Source organism: Stenella coeruleoalba, assembly GCF_951394435.1.
Source record: "Stenella coeruleoalba genome assembly, chromosome: 9".
Taxonomy (NCBI): Eukaryota; Metazoa; Chordata; class Mammalia; order Artiodactyla; family Delphinidae; genus Stenella; species Stenella coeruleoalba.
The window spans coordinates 20523276-20546960 of NC_137155.1; the positions used below are offsets into that span (position 1 = coordinate 20523276).

The following is a 23685-nucleotide window of genomic DNA, read 5'->3' on the forward strand; positions in this document are numbered from 1 at the left end:
TGAAGTCAAAATAGTTTGTCTAATACTGGGCCAAATAAGTTATGTTTGTTTACTGTGAGACTTCTCAGAACCTAGCCTTTAATAGTGTGTGGTGAACCTCTCAAACAGGAAGAGTTTTCCAAACTTACTGGACTTTAGAATCCTCTCTTCAGGGACTGACATATCAGGGAATACATTTTGGGAAACAGCATTATTTCAAGTGAGTCATGCCTCATGGTTTTTTGAATTACATGTGTCCATATTTGCTTCCCTTGTTGCAGCAGTTTTTATAAGTAAAATAAGAGAAAGCAGTATTGAGACTTACAGATTTACTTTTGGCAATGTATTTCCTGTCATAAAGGCTACTTTTTTCTTTGTAGCAAGCCAAACTCAGAATCATAAGGTTGTGTTTTTGTTTTTTAAAGATTATTTACATAAAGAAAAATGAATAGGATTTAGTTTAAACGTAATGTAACAGTTCTTTTCCCATTAACCAAAGCTTCTGAGATTTTGTTATTGACACTGGCAGAGGGTTCAAGAAGTCTTTTATTTCCTGCTCTCCAGTCTCCCCCACCCCCCCTTTAAAACATTTATAGAGAATAAATGAAGGGAAATGTGAAAATACAGTCATGGTGGTGGTAGGGTTTTTGCTGGGTAGGGAGACTCTAGGGGAGGTTTAGATTAAAAATGTTACATCTGTCAACAGCTTTTGCAAATATATGAATAAGTATCATTTCTGTCTTTTATTGTGTTTTTTGAGAAGTATACCGAAATTGGGAGGAACAATATGTGTCCTCTTTGTAACTCTACATTTCCCTTTTAGGAAGCATATAGGGTATGTTTTAAAGCAGTGACATTTTTTGGTATTTCCAATTTAATTTTTTAATTGCATCAGAAAACTGATAGTATGATGAATGTTTACTGAAGCCAAATACAGTAATTTCACGTCAAGCGTCATCAGGATGTGAGATTTTCCAGATTAGTGGTTTTTCTAGATAATGGAAGCATACAGTTGTAAGGACCAAGATTTATCCTTTTCCTGAGCATATACAACATAACTTATCTCTTTATTTTCAGTCTAGGCTTGTCATTATGATATTATAATATTGATGACCTAGGGGAGCAGCAGCTGTGCTTACCTCTTGCCCCTCCTTCCTCTTCTAAACTTGTGGTTTCTTATCCTTTATGATTTTAGATGTTAGTTAGAATTATGCCTAGTGTAGAAACATATATGTAAGAAGAGTATCCTGTGAATCATGGCCTTTGTGACAGTAATTTTGACTATTTAGAGATTCTTTCAACTCTTATCTGTTTCCTTCTCCCATCCCACTGCTTTTGAGTTGTAATTGTTGGATAGATTATTTTTGGAGAATTGAGGCTTTTTTCCTTATGATTATTATAGGTTTACTTTTATTCCACGTAATAGAGGAAACTGGATTATTTGCTATATAATATTGCCGTATAATAGGTATCGCATAATAAAAGGTGTACTATTTACTTTTTTGTGAAAAGTGTGTGGATTATATTCTTGTAATTTTTTTTACCAGCTTAAGTGGTATCTATATGGTTCATCAAGAAGTATATACTTTTTGAATTTGAATACATTGTTATGTGTAGTTTTCCATTTTTGAAACATTAAATTAATGGTTCAGACTGATGTAGTATATGTTTCAGGTATTGGGTTATTAATCTAGAAAGTTGTATTAAATGGTATGTAATTAAAAGTTACATTACAGTGTGTTTGTTTATTTTAATTGGGGGATAGTTGATTTATAATATATTAGTTTTAGGTGACAAGGTCAGAATTTTTATAGATTATACTCCATATAAAGTTAAAAAATATTGGCTATATTCCCTGTGCTGTACATTATATCCTTGTACCTTATTTATTTTATACATAGTAGTTTGTACTTCTTAACTCCCTGCCCCTGTCTTGCTCCTCCCTCCTCCCCCCTTCCCCCTCCCCCTCCGTACAGGTAACCACTAGTTTGTTTCTATATCTGTGAGTCTGTTTCTCTTTTGTTATATTCATCCATTTTACTTTTTAGATTCCATATATAAGTAATAATACACAGTATTAATCTTTCTTTGTCTGACTTATTTCACTTAGCATAATATTCTCCAGGTCCATCCATGTTGTTGCAAATAGCAAAATTTCATTCTTTTTTATGGCTAAATAGTATTCCATTGTATGTATGTGTATATATATATATATATATATATATATATATACCACATCTTTTTTTTTTTAAACTCATCCTGTGAATCTGTTGTCTTCTGCTTTTACATAATATTCATTAATTGTTTAATCTCCTCAATACGTGAATTTATGGCCATTTTTCTAATCCCTAATGATTACTTGTATAGTATAGGTCCTTTTTTATTTTGTTCAGTCCTGGTCCTGTTTTTTGTTTTTGTTTTTTTAAATTTTATTTATTTACTTTTGGCTGTGTTGGGTCTTCGTTTCTGCATGAGGGCTTTCTCCAGTTGCGGCAAGTGGGGGCCACTCTTCATCACGGTGCATGGGCCTCTCACTATCGTGGCCTCTCTTGTTGTGGAGCATAGGCTCCAGACACGCAGGCTCAGTAGTTGTGGCTCACGGGCCCAGTTGCTCTGCGGCACATGGGATCTTCCCAGACCAGGGCTCGAACCCATGGCCTCTGCATTGGCAGGCAGACTCTCAACTGCTGCGCCACCAGGGAAGCCCTATACCACATCTTTGTTATCCATTCATCTGTTGTTGGACACTTGGATTGCTTTTATATCTTGGCCATTGTAAATAATGCTGCTGTGAACATTGGGGTGCATATATCTTTTTGGATTAGTGTTTTCATTTTCTTCAGATATATACCTAGGAGTGAAATTGCTGGATTGTATGGTAGTCTGTTTTTAGTTTTTTTGTTGTTTGTTTTTTGTTGTTTTTTGCGGTACGCGGGCCTCTCACCGCTGCGGCCTCTCCCGCTGAGGAGCACAGGCTCCGGACGCGCAGGCCCAGCGGCCATGGCTCACGGGTCCAGCGGCTCCGCGGCACATGGGATCCTCCCAGACCGGGGAACGAACCCGTGTCCCCTGCATCGGCAGGCAGACTCCCAACCGCTGTGCCACCTGGGAAGCCCTGTTTTTAGTTTTTTGAGGAAACTCCATACTGTTCTCCATAGCAGCTGTACCAATTTACATTCCCATCAACAGTGTACAGGGTTCCCTTCACATCCTTTCCAACATTTGTTATTTTTGATCTTTTTGATGATAGCCATTTTGACGGGTGTGAAGTGATATTTCATTGTGGTTTTGATTTGCATTTTCCTGATGATTAGTGATGTTGAGCATCTTTTCACGTGCCTGTTGGCCATCTGTATGTCTTCTTTGGAAAAGTGTCTATTCAGGTCTGCCCGTTTTTTAATTGAGTTATACTGTATTTTAAAATTCAGATTACTTTCACAAGCTAAGATTTTGATTAATTTTTTTTTTTTTTTTTTGCGGTACGCGGGCCTCTCACTGCTGTGGCCTCTCCCGTTGCGGAGCACAGGCTCCGGACGCACAGGCCCAGCAGCCACGGCCCACTGGCCCAGCCGCTCCGCGGCACATGGGATCTTCCCGGACCGGGGCACGAACCCGCGTCCCCTGCATCGGCAGGCGGACCCTCAACCACTGCGCCACCAGGGAAGCCCTAATTTAATTTTTAAAATTTAGTTTTAAATTTATTTATATCCATCCTATTGAGTCATCAGATTCTTATCTTTAATATTTGAAGAATGAATGTCTTAGAAGAAAATTGCTGTTTTGTTTTAAACCTGATAGGTAAGTATATGTAATTTATATAGAGACCATACTTAGTGGAATATATCTGTGTTGTGGGTTTTTTTGTTTTTTTTTTTCCTACACTGCGTGGCTTGCGAGATCTTTGTTTCCCAGCCAGGGATTGAACCCGGGCCCTTGCCAGTGAAAGAGTGTGGAGTCCTAATCACTGGACCGCCAGGGAATTCCCTATCTGTGGTTTTAATAGTGGACAAACGGAATGTACTTTACAGTTGTAGCACATTTTGGTGAAAAGGGGAGAGAATTGTGCTTTTATTTTATTATAGCAAATTATGTGTTTAAGTGAATTTACATATAGTATATATGTATTTTGCCATGAGGTGACCAGAACTATGAAGATGCAAATACCATATTTAAGGTTATAATCCAACAAATAGAGTCTGTATTACTTTACTCTTTAAAATTCAGTTTCTCCCAAATATCCTTTGAAATATTTATGAATTTTAATAGGGTATACTTTAAAAAAAAATCATGAAAAGATATAGCCTCCTTTTAGGTAGCCTCAAAATAGACATAGGAGAGGAGGAAAAGTCAAATTTGTTTTAATTTAGTCTATTGTGTTAAAATTTCTAATATTTAGACGTGTTTTATTTTATTTTACTTGTAAACAAAGAACAACATTTGTAAACTTGGAAATTAATGTAAAGGAGTAATTTGAATGAAATGATATGGCTAGGTCAGTAATGTTCTCTTCAATCAGTGAAATGATCATTCCAACCTAAAATAGCAACATCTGGTTAAATCAAAGTTAGTTAAGTACTTAAGTTATAAGTCTTTAATACTACCACCCAAGAAGCTTTACCCATTTTTTCTGTTACTAAACGATACATGTTTTTACTTAACATTTAAACACAGAAATTTTACTCTAAGAGGGCTGAATGTTAAACTTGTTAATAACTAGTTCTGGTTTTTTTTTTTTTTAATATTTATTTATTTGGTTGTGTCGGGTCTTAGCTGTGTCACGCAGGCTCCTTTAGTTGCGGCTTGAGGGCTCCTTAGTTGCGGTTCGCCTCCTCCTTAGTTGCAGCAGGCGGGCTCCTTAGTTGTGGCATGCAAACTCTTAGTTGTGGCATGCATGTGGGATCTAGTTCCCTGACCAGGGATCGAACCCAGGCCCCCTGCATTGGGAACGAGCAATCTTAACCACTGCGCCACCAGGGAAGTCCTACTAGTTCTGTTTTTTTGATTATTAATTGTATTTATCCCTTCTCTATAGTTAAATACTGTTATAGTAGGGTTTTTGTTTGTTTTTTTTTTAGAATGGAAGTAGTTAATTGAATTGCATGGCAACCACTATGTAGAACTCCAAAATCTATTTCAGTTATTTGAGAAATGAGTTATTTCATGTTTTTGCCTATTAAATAAACTGTTATAATTTCAGACTTTACATTTCCTCAGAGTAGATTGTCTCTGACTCCTAAATCCTAACATTCATATTAAAGAGCATTCTTTCTTTATTGGTGTATCTTTTGTATGCATGTATTTAGTTCTTGCACATACTCCCTTGGAAAAAAAGAGTCCAGTGGACCATATATGCGTTTGCCTTTTGCTTTAAAAGTATGTTTAAAGTACCCATTTCTTTGCGAGAGCTCATAAATTCAGTTGTGCTTAGTACTTTGGAAGGATTCCCTCCCTGAACATTCCTCCGACTGCCCTAATTATTTAGTTGATAATTGAGTCACTGCCCAAATTATTCAGCTGATCCTTGTTGATGTTGATAATTGAGTCACTGTCCAAATTATTTAGTTGATGTAGTAGAATGAACCAGCTGGAACGCAAAGACTTTCTTGATTCTGGCTTTGTTAGAACTGGTTAACGATTTAGATGAGTTATCTAAGTTTAAACAAGACAGAGAAGATTGAGGCACAGAAAATTTACTTATTTGTGTGAAGTGGAAATATTACCTAATGTGACTTGTAAGTCAAATGAATATTTCAAAGCACTTGTAAATTTGTGTTTTACAATAGAAGGTGTTTGATTTCACTGAATGGTCTTGAGGTCTCTCAAAAACACATATGACCATTTGCAGATCCAAAACTGAAGCCACAAGCTCAGAGTCACGCAACAGAATTGATATCAGTTCTTATAAATTTGCTAAATTTCAACTTGACATTTTTAGCTTTGTTAGACTGCATTACAGAAATGCATAGTGATGACTAATTTTCCTGTTGTAGTACTCTTAGTATATCTAAACATCTAAAGCCTAAATATTGTTGTAGAGTCAGATTTTAACTTTTAGCTCTCTCAGTACTGGAGATGCTAGGAACTTTTGGGAGAGAAGAAAAAGGTCAGATCATGAGTACAAAATGGGGACACAGACCCCAACTTTTTTTGTAACTTGGGGATTGGAGCAAGGTTTTATGGTTCTGAGAAGTGAATTTGTGATAGTGCATGAAAACTTAACCTTGTAATTCTGGTAAATTTATTAAGGAATTAATGTATCATTGTTATGCTGTTTTGCTTATTATGCTAAAAAATAAAATTCTCAAATGTTTTAGTCAAATGTTCTATTACGATAGAACTTTTATTGTCATGTTTTTGTTGTGGGTGGGGGCTTAAATACATTGATACAGAATACTATCTGTATCAGCTGCAATTGTGGGAATTCACCTTGTGATATGAAAATATTTTAGAGTCTGTGTCCCTGATGTGATGAAAGCTCATCCATCTGGGTTTGCCTGGTACGGGACTTTCCATTTTAAAACTGGGATAGACCCAGGCAAACTGAGACAATGTAATTTCCCTACAGTTAGTGGCCATAAAGGCTAATCCAGAGAAAAAAATAATTAGGATTTTGCTTGAAGTTTGTTTATGAAAAGAAGTTGTTTTGCTTTAAAAATACTCTTGTTTACTACTGTTAGTATATGAGGTTTCTTTGCAAGATTTAAATGTGCTTTTGAAAACTTAGGTACCAGTGATCCTTGAGGTATATAGGTTGTTTTATTTTGGTTGATATTCAAATGATACCCATTTGCTCACACTGTACAATTATTGTTTTCTTTAGCAATCCGAGGTAAATCTTTCCGGTTAAGGAAACTCAAACTCATGGAATTTAAGTGATTTCTGGAGGTCACATAGCTGGTAGATAGCAAAGGTAGACAGATTTGGGACCTAGGACTTTTGGTTCTCAAGCTCTAGTAGATTTTCATCAGAAAAATGTAAACTGGATCCTAGTTAACATGCTAAGATCATTCCTGGTGGCCTTTTGGACATACAAACTACTGGTGATGGTTAAATGCAACGTTTTCAGAGGGTCTACTTTTGAAAATTCTGACAAAAAGATATGAACCATTTAGGAAAATATAGGTACAGGAACTTCTGAATATAATTTCAGTGGCACTGTAGATCAAATAATAAACTGCTCTGTTATAAGGAGAAATTATAGTTAGTTGTCTGGAATTACGCTGTTTATCTCAACTGTATTTTCATAAGCAGTGTGTAGGAATAGCTAGAGAAGGTAAAATAGCTTGATTTTGTGCCGATCTTTTCTTTCTTCTTTTTTTTTAAGTGCCTTATTTTTTTTTTACTGTTTGTGAAAGGCTTTTTTTTGTTTTGTTTTGCTTGCCACACATTATGTTCTAATATTTTCAGACAACATAATTTAGTGTTATCCAGTGATAACAGGCATTATCTTATGTTTAACTTAATTAACTCCATATCCTTCAGGTAAAAAGAACGTATTCTCACGGTACTTATAGAGCTGGCCCAATGCGACAGATCAGCTTGGTGGGAGCAGTAGATGAAGAAGTGGGAGATTACTTCCCTGAGTTCCTTGACATGTTGGAAGATTCACCATTTTTAAAAGTAAGAGAAAACAATATCAAGCAGTCTAAGTTGTGGGAGTTACTTTTATGCTACTAGTGATAACAGATCATGGCTGTTTCAGAATTATAAAAACTTTGATTTCATTTGAATTATAAGGAAGGAAAGGAAGAGATGACAAAGTAGAAGTAATTCTTGTGTAGTGTTGTGTGTGTGACTTCTCAGGTACTAATTGTAATGGCAAAGCTAAGTGGTGGACCAGAAAATAACACTTGCCTTTAGCTGCCACTTTAGGAAAATAAGTTCCATCCGTTTATCAACTTTTTATAAACTGAGTGCCAGAGGATTTAAGAGGTACAGGAAGGATGTCTACTAAATTAAAGTATTCAGGACAAGGGAATGGCAGTTTGGGTTTGTGGAAAACTGGCCTGGGAAGTTGTATAACTATTTCAATCTTGCGAGATCCTAGCTGGGTTGGGCAAGCCGTTTAAACTTTCTAGGCTTCAGTTTCCTCATCCATAAAATAAGGTATTTAAACTATGCAGCTTTAAGGCCCCTTTAAATGATTTTTAGCCAGATTCTGTTCTGGTTTTTTTTTTTTCCCCCAACAGTCTCTGCATTCCAGAAAATATTTCTTCTTATGGGCAGCTGGGGCTATCCTATTGAGAGAAAAATCTCTGATCTATGTAGTTAGGTCAGTTATTTAATCAATAATTCAAAGCTAAAAATGTGACAAGATCAGTTTGTCTCTAGTATTTGCCACATAATCTGTTAAACATCTCTTCTTTTTTCACTTCTGCATGCTTAATTTTCTAGTCTATATGTGTATATATATCTTTTTCTTCCTTTTCTTTTTCACCCTACTCCATTCCCCTTTTATTTCCTTTTTTGTTCCTTTTAAACCTTTGGTTCCTTGTCTGTTTCACCCAACTAGTGACATGGAATTTGGTTGCATTTATTTTGAGTGCTATTTTAAAAACACCATCATTTAAATATTTATGTTTCAGATTTTAATTTTAAAAGCAAATGAGCTAAATGCATTCTTTCTGGAGAAATTTAATTTGACAAGCTCCCCTTTTTGGAAAGGGGGTATGGTTTTTTAAAAAATACTCATTTTGTCACCATTCCATGGATAGTGGCCCTTGGTCATTTCTCTTTTCTTTTCAAAGATGTTAATTCCTGCTTTTAGAACAGCAACCTTTTCAAGAAACTACTACACAGAAATAAATTTTGATTTTGGTTTACTTTTCCTTTTTGTTTTGTTAGGTTTTGATTATAACTAATCAGAGGTATATCCCCCCTCCCCCCCCCCTTTTTTTTTTTTGTGGTACACGGGCCTCTCACTGTTGTGGCCTCAAACCCGTGTCTCCTGCATCGGCAGGCGGACTCTCAACCACTGCGCCACCAGGGAAGGCCCACCCCCCTTTTTTTTGAGGTATCCATTTTTTAAACTCAGTTGTTCATTTTTATAGATTCTCATGGAAGACACTTATTTTGCCAACTAATTAACATCATATGACCCATATATTTGGTAGAAGGAAGAATAATAAATGATAAATACAGTGAATCATACCTCTGGCAGGGTTGGGGAAGTGGGGGAAACCATCCAAGAATAATTACTCTCTTGTTATGTTTGAAATAGAATATTATGAAGGAAAATTTATGAATATATATGAATATATTTAAAATAGGTATGTATTTCAAATGTATATATGAAATTTTGTCAAGGGGACAATAGTCTTTAATGTATATTTGAAGATACATTTTAAAAATAATTAATTTCTCTGTAATTATTTGCCTCTAGTGTACACTGCCATGGGGGACACTATCTAGTCTAAAATTAGAGAGTCGAAAAGATAGTGATGATGGTCCCATCATGTGGGTACGCCCGGGAGAACAAATGATCCCTGTGGCTGATATGCCAAAGTCACCTTTCAAAAGGAAAAGGTATGTTGGATATAAATGTTTTTTGCTGGGGATGGGTATTTGTACATTGGTATGTGTATATTGTTGAAATTTGGAGGAAGAAGGAAGGGAAAATTTAGAGTGTAATTGAAATGTAAGTTCAAAAATGGTTACACGTGCTGATATAATTTCTTATAAGTATCAAATATAAATAAAACATGAAAAAGGTAGGCAAATGACAATAAATTGTAACTAGGAATGGAAAAAATATCATTTACAACAGAGACATAAAGTGTTTTGGAATAAATTTAATGAATATTCAGAAATAAATTTAAATAATATTCATTTTAAGAAAACTGAAACATGAAAGATATAGAATAAGATCTAAACAAATGTTTAGATCTGTGTTCTGGATTGGACAAAAATTATAGTCCTTTGGAATTTTTAGCATTACAAATGGACTTACACTTCCAGCACTGGATAAAATAATTTTAAAGTTCATAAGGAAGAATAAGTAAAGTCAGTCTAGAAAGCTGTGAAAAAGAAGGTAAGTATGAGGGGGACCTTGTCTTACTCAATATTAAAAAGTACTATGAAGCTCAAAAAGATCATTGGAATAGGATAGAGTACACAAACAGATCAAAGTATATTGGGAACTTAATAATGAGATAAGTGGGAAAAGAAAAATTTATTTAATGAATAATGCTGGCATAAATGGGAGTCCATTTGGAGGAAAACAAAGCCATAACCCCAATGTTATACAAGAAGTAAGGGATTTGAACATAATAAGTAAAAAATAAAAATATTAGAATAAAATGCTTAAGCTTAGGAGAGATCTTCCTAAGCAAAGATTAAAAGATACAATGATAATACTATTTGTGAGAGAAAAGACATCAACAACAAAGTTCAAAACTATGATAGACTGGACTAAAACATTTGTAACATGTGACAGACTAAAGTTAGTATACAAAGAGCATTTCTAAATTGAGAAGAAAAATGTAGAACAACCCAATAGAAAAATAGGCCCCAGGTAGTCGATTGTATATTAAATATATATTAAAAGAATTATGAGATACTATTTTTACCTATTACATTGGCAAAAATTATTAACAGAGCGAGTATATTACAGGCTGGTAGGTACGTGAGGAAACAGGGTAATATATATTATTGGTCTATGGGTGAGTTTCTGTAATCATTTTTTAGAAGTAATCTAAAATAGCTCATAAAGTTTAACATATGTATACTCCTTGAACCAGGACCCCTATTTTTGGGAATTTGTCCCAAGAAATAAAAGCACTAAAGGTAAATGTATAAGAATGTTAATTGCAGCATTTATCATATTGAGATAAATTTTAAAATGGTCTGAATGTCCATTAACAGGAGAACGGTTGAATACATTTTGGTACATTCCTGTTAAAGAATGTGGTGAAATAGTTAATTTCATAATATGAAATTTTGTCTGTTGAGCTGGATATCCATGGTACTTGAAAAGAGCAAAATGTAGAGTGTATGCCCAGTATGATTCTATTTTTATGAAAAGTATATTTATGTAAGCACAGAGAAAAGTGTAGAAGAATGTACACTAGCGTAACATTGATGGGAATGGAGTGGGTGATCCTGGGGGAGATAATCCTTTTTTTAGATGTCTAAAGATGGTCTCACTAGTTATAAATTTAAGAAGAAAAAACAGAACAGGGAGAAACGGTCATAGAGTAAAATGTAGGTTATATGAGAGCAGGGACAATGTTGTGCTTGTTACTAAGTGTCTCTAGCACCTAAACAGAGTGTGTTTAATAAATAAATTTTGGTTCAGTGAAATTTTTACAAGTTAAATTTTAAGTTGGTAGTAAATGGTAAACTTGGTGTATATCTCAGTGATTCTTAATTTGGATTTACAAATCATTTTAAGAATCTGAAAGACTCTCCCTAGAATAATGCAGATATATACAAACTTTTACATGTAATTTAAGGGAGTTCACCAGCCCCTTGAGGAACTTGTAATCCTCAGGGATTACAATCCATGGTATATGTGGTCATTTCACATCAGGTTATATATAGTCTGACCAACTAATGACAACAGTGCCCTAGGCACTGTGCCAAATGCTTTAATAAGGTCTTAATTCATTAGAATGTGGTATAATGAGGTGAGACTTGGTTTGAAAGCCTGTTAGCTTTCCACAGAAAGCAACATCATCATCTAGCTTTCTAATACCTGTAAAACATTAATCACAAACAGCAAAAAAGTATGTTAAAGCATTGTGTGTGTGTCTGTGTGAAAGTTTATATAAAACTGTAAGACAAGAGTGCACAAAGAGTAGTAAAGTAGTAGAGTTTGAGGGTGGGAAGTTAGAGAACCAAAAAGGAAGAGTGACCCTAGGGGACAGACTAGGATGAGACGAAAAAATAATGGGGGCAATCCTGATTTGTCTCTGGAAGCAACAGAAAAATCATACAGGGAGATAAATAAGATGATGACTCCCAAAATAAATTCTTCTCACCCAGTTCCCCTTCTGCAGCAAAATTGGAGAGGGTTTCTGCAGTGAGTGAGGCCAAGTAGGCAGCAGCTTCTGTATGCATATGGATTCTAGAAGGTGAGCGGTGGAGGAGAGGCCCAGTGGGAGATGTCTGTCCTCCAGGGTGGAGCTAAAGTGTTTTTTTCCCCTTACCTCCAATAAACCATGCATGTTTTATGGAAGCACTTATTGCCTAGTGTTTTCTTGCTGTTTATTTTTTGGTCTCTCTCTCACTAGAATATAAACTCCTACGAGAGTAAGGAACTTGTCTGTCTTATTCACTACTGTCTTGTTCAGTAGCTCCAGTGCTTAGATAGTGCCTGACACAGAGTAGGTGTTCTGTAACTATTAATGAGTTTAAAAAGTTAAACCTGTCAATACATCAGTACAAATGTTTGAAGGCAATTAAGCCTTAATATGCATAAGCCTGCCTCTCTCTGTCTCTTTATATATATAATTTTGTTTTAACAGAACTACCAATGAGATAAAAAACCTGCAGTACCTACCTCGAACTAGTGAGCCTCGTGAGATGCTCTTTGAAGACAGAACAAGAGCTCATGCAGATCATATAGGACAAGGTTTTGAACGACAGACTACAGCTGCTGTTGGAGTGTTGAAGGCTGTGCACTGTGGAGAGTGGTATATATTAACTACTGCTATTTAATGGCTTCTAAAATTTTTCTTGGGAAGTTTTTCAGTAATTCTTCTTACTGTGGGGGAAAAAGTTTCATTTTCCCCTGTATTTGGATATCCTAGTTGTATAATTGTACTAAAGAAGATTTTCATTTGCTAGAATCTAGATTTTATCTTTTGGGCTTGACTGCAGTAGTTTCATTTTTTACGTGACTAGAGTTGAAAACAGTTGTCTTACCTAAGGTAATGGAAAACCTAAGGTTCACTTGGTGCTTATTGTATGCCCATTTACAAATGTTCAGTTAATTTTCTCTACTTTTAGGCCCGTATTTATTGCACAAAAGGGAGACTAAGGCTCCGGACTATCAAGTAATGTTGTCATAGTCATACAGTTAACAAGTGGTAGAGCTGAGTCTGATTTCAGAACTGACTCCAGATTCTCGTGTTTTTTCTTGATACTGTTTTAACTTGCTATCTTTCTAAGGTTTGGTATCTACTAAGTGTTTGTTTACCTTACTATATTAATTTTTTCTGGCTTTGCTTGTAAGTTTCACTGACTCTTTTGATAGATTAGAAAAATGGATAATTTTCTTAATGAAAATGGATAATATACTTAGAGGTGGTCATCCCATATGTTAAAAAAATTTTCATTTATTAAAATGATAAAACCCATAGGGCAAAGCTATATTTATACTGTAAGATAACTTTGCTCAAATTAGGTTTTGTTTTCAAATTGACTATTGTTTGGGTATGAAACTTAAGATGGAATATGCTGTTTTGCTTATTAAATCAGTTGAATTAAATACTAAGTATGTAAGAAATTTTTCTAAGTAAAAAGAAACTGTTTTTAATTCTGAAAGTATAAAATGTCAGTATTGTTGCATAGATTCCTAAGATGTTGTGAAAAATATTGCCTGTGTTTTCTGTACAAGGAAATTTTTTCAGGGGCTGTGAATACAAGATTGACCCTTTGTTCAAAAGGGAAAATTTAAAGTAATATTTTATAAATTAATACTGAATGGAGAGGCCACTGTAAACTGACCTTCTTTCTTAACATAAATGAAGCTTTATCAATTTCAGATATACAAAGTAACTAGTACTGAACTAACCCTAAGAGGTCCTTAGGAAAATGACATTAACAGTTTATAATTCAATAATAATAATTTATAATTGTGTTTAAGTTAAATGGTAATTATCAAATATCTGTGGTTGTTCTCATATAGTTTCTAACATAATCTGGTTTAAAATACTAATTTTGTCAAAGAGTAAAGGCGATGTATCTCTTTAGAAATCATTACAACAACCCCCTGTTTCAAATTAATGAGATTTTTCTTGAATGTTTGGTATAAAGGATTTAAGAGTGGCATCAAAATTTATTTAGGGTGAACTCTGATTTATAGATAGTATTTGTTAAAGTTAGCCATATAGTTACATTTTTTTTTCAGAGATAAATATTCTTGCTTCTTGGCCTTAACTTTGTTTAAATCTCTCTTAAGCTCCTTTAAATTATTGTTGGTTTATGCTTGCTTCTCCACTTTATATGTTATTTGATGTTAGAGATTGTGTCCTGTCCTTCACAGGTCCATCATAGTTCCCTATGAATAGTTACTGAATGAAAAGACACTTGAAGCTAACAATTTCACAGTGAAAAAGACTGTTGCCAAAGTATGAATATATTAGGTGGCCAGATTTAATTTGAGACAGATTTTGGAATGAGATGTTGCTAGCTATGAGTTTTCTCAGTATTGTAAAATACAGTTTGCTTTCTATACCAATGCTGCTTTAATCTCTTAGTATTAAAGATGGTAAGAAAATAATTTGGTTGATGCTTTAAGAGGGTTTCATGGCTCTGATGCAAACGTGGTCTATGATCCCTTTATTGTTATTCCTTGTTGTTAAATTAAGCTATACTAAGGAAATTGGTGCTTTCTCTTAGTGTTCTCCTTATCTTAGTGTTTTGAGTTCTGCTCTTTTTCTCAAGGAGACATTAGGCGTTAGAGTATTAGATTCTTTTTTTCATTCATTAATTAATTTTTTTATTTATTATTTTTGGCTCTGTTGGGTCTTGCTGCTGCACACAGGCTTTCTCTAGGTGCCCTGAGCAGGGGCTACTCTTCATTGCGGCATGTGGGCTTCTCATTGTGGTGGCTTCTCTTGTTGTGGATCACGGGCTCTAGGCATGCAGGCTTCAGTAGTTGTGGCTCACCGGCTCTAGAGCACAGGCTCAGTAGTTGTGGCGCACGGGCTCATTGCTCCATGGCGTGTGGGATCTTCCCAGATCATGGCTTGAACCCGTGTCCCCTGCATTGGCAGGCAGATTCTTATCCACTGCGCCACCAGGGAAGTCCAAGATTCTTGACTTTATCTTAGAGCCAGGCTTAACACCAATTTGAGATAAAGGACTGGGATTGATTGAGACTACAAAGAAATCTTAAACTAGATAGACTTGTGAAGTGTTGATGAATTTTATATCACTTTTTAGTATTAGGAAGATAGAATTCACATAGATTTATGTATTTCAGGTTGCTTCTTGAAATCCAGTTTTTTGAAAAATCAACTATGGAAGTATAATTTGTATTCAGTAATACACACTCTTGTTATAAGTGTACAGTTTGATGTGTTTTGACAAATTTATACAGCCATGTTACCATTACCACGACTAAAATATAGAATATTTTGTTTCCTTCATATACCTTGGCAGTTAATCTCCCCCCATTCGTACCCCAGCTCCAGACATCTATAAAATCTATTTTCTTTCTTTATAGGTTAGTATTGCCTAGTCTAGAATCTCATTTAAATAGAATCATATGTTGCCTGACTTCTTTCACTCAGCATAATGTTTTTGACACTCATCTATATTGTTATGTGTATTAGTAGTTCATTCCTTCGTGTTGCTGAGTGGTATGTCATTGTATAGATACATCACAATTGATTTATCCATTCACCTGATGTTAGAGATTTGAATTGTTTCCAGTTTGGGGTTTTTATGAATAAAGCTCTTATGAACATTCCCTTTCAAGCCTTTGTGTGCACATAAAATTCCATTTCATTTCAGTAAATACATAGAAATGGAATTACAGGGTCTTAGAGTAAGAAAAAATAATTGTGTATAGAGATAGTTCTAAGTCTACAAAAGAAGTATTAGAATTTATCTAAGTCACAAGATAAGACAACATTGAAAAGTCACTTGTATATATTTTAATTCTATATATTAGCAATAAACACTTTGAAACATTTTCAAAATGAAAAGAAAAAATAATGCCAGCTTATAAAAACATAAAATTATACCTGCTATGTAATGTGTAAGAACTTTCAATAGTATACTGCCATCTCTCCCTGCTCCCATTTATGGCCTTTGTGCTAATTATTATTAATACATTTTGCTTTATGTGTGCTATAACCATACCCCCAAATATGTTGCTTTCTTTGGCATTAAGGAATTATTTCTGAAGAGATTTTTAAGATGAGAATAAAATATCTTTCATATTTACTATTACTTGCACCCTCCATTCCTTTGAATAGATCTGCATTTTCATCTAAATATCATTTTCCTTCAGCCTGAAGAAGTTCTTTAACATTCTTTGTTGTACTGGTCTTCTGGTGACAGATTCTCTCAGTTTTTGTTTGTCTGAAAATGTTTTTATTTCACACTTTCTTAAGGATATTTTGGGGGTTATAGAATTCTAGACTGACTTTTTCTTTCAATACTTTAAAGATAGTGTGCTCTCTTCTGGCTTGCATTGTTTCTGATGAGAAGCCTGCAATCATTCTTACCCTCTTTCCCTGTATATTAATGTGATGCATGAGTTTTAGATTTTCTCTTTATCACTTTTTTTAAAATTTGGTTATGATTTCCTTGGTATGATTGGGGGGGGGTTGGTATTTATGTTTCTTGGGATTTTATTCCAAACTCCATTTTTGAGCATCTTTTATAAACATGTATTTGTATATTCTTAATTGAAGAATTTGGGGATTTTTTTTAGAATTATATTTAAAGACTCTATTAACCTCAGCAAGTAGGATGGTAACAGTTTATTTTATAAGTACTTTTCTATTGAATGTCTCTTAATTTTTAGGAGTTATTTAGGGATTTTTGGTATCATTGCAGTTATATATGTCTGTATTGAAAGAATGTATTCCCTTTCCCCTATATTTATCTCTAAATTTTATATTATATAGTATCTTTAATTTAGCACTTAATTTGTTGAAGTATTGACAACAAATTAAAGACTTTAAGTTAAAGTCTTAACTTTAAGACTAAACACTTAGTTTTTTGATTTGCATAATTAACCAATTCAGGTCAATTTAATTTTTCAAAATATGGTTACACATAGCTATAATAAAATGAGGTGAGGCTGCTCCTGGAAATCTCCACCCCTTTGCAAGAGCCCTGATGATATGTCTGCCTCCTACCCCTTAAAATTCCCTTACTCTTCTCCCTTCAGGGAGAAGGTGTTTTTAGAGCATGAGCTCTCCCTTCTCCATTCCTTGATTAATGAATAAAGTTTCTGCTCTGCTATACGAAAACGTGTGTGTGTGTGTGTGTGTGTGTGTGTGTAAATAATAAAATGAGTTGTTTGTATCCATATTTAGGTTGAAACTCGTGGTGTTATCCCTTTGTTTAAATATGTAAAGTGGTCTTCTAATTACAGTTCATTTCTAAGATAATACTTTGGTGTTGACCATAAACTTTTTTTGCTTTGAATTTAATAAGGACTTAGCAGAGTGAAACATTAATGGCAGACTCTTCATTATCTCATGTTCTTTTTTAGGCCTGATCAACCCCGAATAACCAAAGATGTAATTTGTTTTCATGCTGAAGATTTCTTAGAAGTAGTTCAACGAATGCAGTTAGATTTACATGAACCTCCACTGTCCCAGGTATATTTTAAACTATTATTATCTTCGATTTAATTTTTATTGTGGAAAAGACTTATTGGTATTTCTTGTTTTGTTTTGTTTTATTTTAGTGTGTCCAGTGGGTTGATGATGCAAAACTTAATCAACTGAGGAGGGAAGGCATTCGCTATGCCAGGATTCAGCTGTATGATAATGACATTTATTTTATTCCAAGGAATGTTGTTCATCAGTTCAAGACAGTTTCAGCTGTATGCAGTTTAGCATGGCATGTTCGTCTCAAGTTATATCACTCAGAGGAGGACACTGCTCAGAATACAGTTACTCATGAAACATGCACATCACCAGATTCCACATCATCAGTTCTTGGACCTCACACTGACAACATGATTTGTGCTGTAAGCAAAACCTCCTTGGATTCTGTTTTTTCAGACAAACTTCATTCTAAATATGAATTACAGCAGATTAAACATGAACCTATTGCAACTGTAAGAATCAAGGAAGAACCTGTGAATGTTTATATTCCTGAAAAGACTGGAGCACCAAATAATATGGATGGCAAGAATGTTAAAGCAAAATTGGATCATGTTCAATTTACAGAATTTAAGATTGATGTGGACTCTAAATTTGAAAATAGCAACAAAGATTTAAAGGAAGAAATGTGTCCTGGAAGTCTCATAAGCCTAGTTGATACAAGGCAACATAGTTCAACACATTCAAATCAAGAGAGAAAAGATGATAACATTTTGTGCTAAATTTGTATATACCATTTAATATTGTTTTTTTTCTTAAACTTAATAATGTAATAAAGATTCGTGAATTCTGAAAGCAAGCCAAGAACTTGCTCCCAAGTCTGTTACAAATTATAGTTTATGTAGCTTTGTAACATTCCTCAGTGCCTGTCCATAACTGTGAAGTATCAAAGCATTTAGGGCCAGATGCACTGTAAACATTGCAGGTTTAAACAAAAGGAGTCTTTAAAAAAATCATTTGAGTTGGAGTTGTAGGTTTTAGAATAGAGCTGACATTAACATATATATATATATATATATATATTTTGTAATATGAGCCAGAATTCTTTTTTGACAATTTAAGGCTTTTCCATAGAGCTTATTTATACCGATTTTTTCTTCATTTTAAATGTGTCAGCACTGTAGTGTAAATAGCTTTAAAAAAACCTTTTTAGTGTGATTTATACTGAAATGTGAGCCACTTAATAAAGGTTCATAATAATATGTTTTCTGTTGGGTCTGCAAAAAAACCCCACCAAACTGACAATTCAGTTAAATCATTTATTTGATCTATTATGTTACTGCTGGTATATCCACTTAGAGTGCTAATGGAGTGCAAATGTATGTATTCAAATCTTGTGAATATTTAAATTCCCCACACTGTGCAAGCATTTTTAAAACCAAGGTTCAGTTATGAAAGCATATTTATATGTGTGTGTGTATGTATGGGAATATATATATATGTTATCATATTTTGCATAACTTCTTAAATTGCTGAATAAGATGAATATGTGAAACTTCCTATGCTCCCTGGAATACATTTTTAAATATTTATATTCAACATTAAGAGAGCAGCTTAGGTAATAGAATCAATTTTATAAGTTGGGAGAAACAAGGTCTGTTAGTGATATTTAACCCTTTAACTAATGAAGTTATGTGACCTGATTATATAGCGCTATAACGTGAATTTTCTTTGTAGTGTATGGAATAAGAAGTTGAGAAAATTTTCTTGCTAATCAGCACCCATACTATACCTAATAGTAGCTGAGAAAAAATGTTCAGTTACAGAAAATTTAATTCTGAGCAGTTAAAATCCTCTATTACATTTTTCTTGAGGAACAGAAGGAAAATATGGCAAATACAAAATATTAAAATAAGGGCAGTGACTCAACTGCCATATATAAAGAGATAACTAACAAAATAAGATCTGTTACCTCATCTTTCTAAGCATCCCTCTCCCTACCCTAGCAAGGTAAACAACTTAGAGTATTTTTTTCTTTTTTCAAAAGAAGCTCTAGAAAGTAAAATTGGAATAGGAAACAGGATTGCCAGTGCCTAGCTAAAGATGATTAAAACAAATCTCTTCAATAATGGACTTCAGCACCGTTTCCGATTGCTTCAACTACCGTAATTAAAAGTCAAACAAATGTCTTCAGTGTATGCTTTGATGTTAGGAACTATGCTGGTTGCAAATCTATTTTCTTTTACTTGAATTTGGTATTTTTCTGGGCTCATACTTTGGTTGATTACTTTCAAATGGGGTTCTTTGTGCTGCCTTTTGAGCTAGTGTTGCTATTCCACTTTGAGTGGTTTCTACTCCAGCCTCATTTGTGGTACCCATAAAACTGCTTATCTCTCTGGTCAGGGAGAAGCTTACTCAGAGGCATTTCATCAGGAAAAATAAACTGCAGCATTGGTGTCATTTCTGGCCTCCAGTTTAAAAGGGTAGGCAAATATTGTAAGGAAATCTCAGTGGTTAGTAGAAAATCAGTATATTTGCAACATAGGAATTTTCATGACGTAAGGAAAGTATAAATCATGCAAATGTAAATAGGGATTTTGTTTTATATATTACTTAACATGCTCCTCACCACCTTTATCTTCTATTTTTAGCTAAATTTATGTATTTTCACCTACCTTTTTGGGAGACAAAAGTTTATAACAAACCAGTATTGAAAATTGAGAGAGAATGTGGTAAAAATGTTTAGGTTTTTCTTTCTTTAAGTGAAGGGTAACATATTTAACAAGGTTCGTTTTAGCTCCAGTTTTCCAGGGTCATACACATAGATGCATGAGACCATACTGCAATAAAATGTCTTTAGGGTATCCCTGCAAAATATATGAGCCTTAAACTTTTAACTTAAAGACATACGTAAAACAACCAGAGTGGTCGCTTTTAAGTGTAGTTTCCTATATAACCTATAGTCAACCTTCTCCATATTTTGAAATTTTAATTGTTTTGTAAAATGCATACATCTCTGTGGAGGTGAAGTACAAGTTAGTGAACACAGATTTCAAGATACAGCCTTGTCACCTTGAGTAATGCTTACGTTCCTGTCTTATGGGTTATAATTTAAAAATTCTCTTCAGATGCAATCTGAGAAGTTGTTGGCTACGTTTGTTACATACAAATAATTTTTTTTTCAATATTGTATTATATTAATGGTTTCCTAGTTAGTACATTCCAGTTCTTATCAGAACACAACTTTTTTTCTGTTATTTCCAGCTTCTTGGACCAGAATAATGAAGCACTTAAGATACAGTTTCTATGTGAACTTATACTATATAGAATAAATAGTTGTTACGTAAATTATTAAATTGCCATACAGACCTTTACAAAAAAAAAAAAAACTAAGGTACCTCAGTGGTGTCTGCTACAGTGATTTTTTTCTTTTTAATTATTTTTGTTCATATCCTTTTAGCTAAGTAATATATTCCATACTCAGGTTAGCTGGTTAGCTATGAAAAGAATTAAGCATTTGTGATATTTGGTTGAAAACTTTACTAAAGCCATATTCATTATCGTCTTTGTCACTACAGCTGTTGACCTTAAATAAAGATTAGGTTGATCTAGCACAACACTCTGTGTGTGCATGTGCCTGTGCGCGTGTATGTGTATAAGGTTATTGGAAATACTGTTTGTTTCCGCATATATTCATTTTTAATCCATTCTTTAACTTTGTGGGGGGGGTCATGGAGGGTAGGAAATATTTTATTTCTTGGATTAAGTCTTCAAGGTATTTCATTAGCGTTCCTGAGTGTAAAATAGGTTTTTCCCCAATACTTATGGCAGGTAAGATCATCTTTGTAAATAATAGATTTGCACTGCTTTGGTAAATTTGGATTCAGTTATTTTTTGGATAGTTTCATTGTCATGTAAAGCAAATATCTCAGTTCATTTTGCATTTTTAGCGAAGGTGCAGGATTTATTTTTGGAGTTTGAGAGGAATTTTCTTTGTCTTCCACCTTTCAATAAATACTAAAATTGATAACCATAATCTTTTTCCATGTTTTGTAATTATTTTCTTATATTTGACATTTTACTTTCATCTTGTCATATTTAAAAATTCTTGTCTCTATCTTCAACAGAAACCATAAGATCTTGAAAGTGATTCCAGTCTGAAAATCGTTTTTACTCTTAAAAATACCAAAAATTGACTTATGCCAACAGAGAAGAATATTAAAGATCACCTTAAACAAGGTCGCTAAACTAGTAAGGTATGGGTGCTGGGATGGCATGGTAAATTGCCTCCCTTCCCTCTAGATATGACTATTTTTATCCCAGGAGGAGAGGACAAAAGTACCATTGTTTTCAAAATACTTTTAGGCTGGTAAAAAGTGACATGATGGGTTTTATCTTTAGAGTGGTAGAACAGCTGTTTCTTAATCTTTCTTCCTTCTGTTTAACTACTTTGATATGTAAACAAAATTTTACTGGTTTTAGAATGTGCTGTTTCATTAAAGAGTTCTGTTTGATATTGGCTCTGGCAATATACCTCAGATAAGAAAATAAAGAGGACAACTCAGGAGAGGTATAACATCCTTAATCTCTGTCCTGGCTTTTCTGTTCAGTTTTTCCTGTAACCCACTGCATATTGCAGATGGGAGTGACAGCTTTCTAAAATGTTAAGCACAAGGAACCTAAAAGCAGAGATGTCTTTCCTTTTTAAGTTTACAGGCGTTGTATATCATATTTCTACTGGGAGAGCAGGGAAAGGAGGGGGAAAACATCTTGCATTTTAGGTTATCTTCCCTTCAGGATTTCAGACTCAATCAGGGAATGTGAATGACCTGAGAACAAAATGTGGGAAACAGAATTATGTTAACTAGAAATTAAAACTTACTACTCGTATGCTTTATTACCATTATCTACCTTCCAAGAATGGCACTATTAAAATATGAGAACTTTGGATCCTTCAGTACATTTTGAAGTTTAGAATTTATGCATTTATGTCTTGAAAATGTTAAATCTTTACACTTTCCTGTAAAGGTCATTGCTATTGTTCTACTGACTACTACTAAGTGTGCAGACTCGCAAGTCAACATAGTTGCAAATATTTTGCATAGTAGTGTTTAAAATTTTATTTAGACAGTTCAGTCCCCACCCAGCTGTCAAGTTTCTTCTTCAGATGAAATTTTATGTGAAAAATCTCAAGTCTGTCTTAAAAAAACCAAAAAATCTTGAGTATGACTTTTATGCTCTTTTTTCCATCTGTCTTCCTGACTGACAAAGTTCTTAGAAATCTGTCTGCTTCACTTCTCATCTCACTACAATTTCACTTTAATCCTCAAATTTAACATTTTAGCTGAAGTGATTCTCTCAATGGTCACCTTTTGACTACCAAATCCAGTGGGTGCGTTTCTTAATACTTCTGTTTAACCCCTGTAACACTTGTTATCAATCATTTACTCATTAAAGCTCTGCATGACCTGTTGTGGGGTTTTTTGTTGTTGTTGTTTTCTGTTTCTTCGGATGGCTTCTTTTACCTCTCCACCATTGTTTAAGGCAGTCTCTATGATTCTTCCCCTTAGGTCTCTAGGCTTTGTCCCTGAACTATCTTCGTGACCCCATGACTTCAGTCAGCCTTGGTTTCTCAATCTCTAATGACCCATGTAATCAAGTCTAAATTCTTCTCCCTTGCCCCCAAGAATTAGCTGTTCCATTCCCTCCTAATTTTGTTATTGCGTCACTCTCTCTCTCTCTGCAGTCATCTCATGGTAATCTGATTTCTCTATCTTTTCCTCTGTGTACAGTTGACCCTTGAACAACATGGGCTTGAACTGCGAGGGTCCACTTACACACTTACACACATATTTTTCAATAAATACATACCACAGTACTATACAATCCGTTGTTGGTTGAATCTAAGAGTGTGGAACCTTGAATATGGAGGGCCGGAGGGCCAAGTGTAAAGTTATAAGTGGATTTTCGCCAGCGTCAGGGTCAGCGCTCCTAACCCCCACGTTGTTCACGCGTCAACTCTACAATATATCATGAGATTTTCTTGAGTGGACCCCAGAAATGTTTGTCTACTCTTCTTGTTATAGTAGCTGTTCACAGTCATAGTAGATGTTCATCTCACCTAGGCTCTTAAAATAGCATAACATGTTCTAGGCTGCCTGCGGCCCTCTGCCCCTACCCGCATTCCAGCCCATTACGTTACCACCAGATTAACCTTTCTAAGACAGATATGGTTGCTACTCTTAGA

General features: G+C 34.5%; 1 protein-coding gene across 1 annotated transcript in view; it reads left to right on the plus strand.

Annotated features, from left to right (window-relative positions):
- The window catches only part of RSBN1L (round spermatid basic protein 1 like), a 63800-nt gene extending 41003 nt beyond the window's left edge, over positions 1–22797 (plus strand). Inside the window, exons 4-8 of the mRNA XM_079931364.1 lie at positions 7462–7599; positions 9362–9504; positions 12447–12614; positions 17381–17489; positions 17579–22797. Coding sequence (XP_079787490.1) covers positions 7462–7599; positions 9362–9504; positions 12447–12614; positions 17381–17489; positions 17579–18220 — 1200 coding nt within the window. The 3' untranslated portion in view covers positions 18221–22797. The remainder of the gene's footprint in view (positions 1–7461; positions 7600–9361; positions 9505–12446; positions 12615–17380; positions 17490–17578) is intronic.
- The last annotated feature ends 888 nt before the right edge of the window (positions 22798–23685 follow it).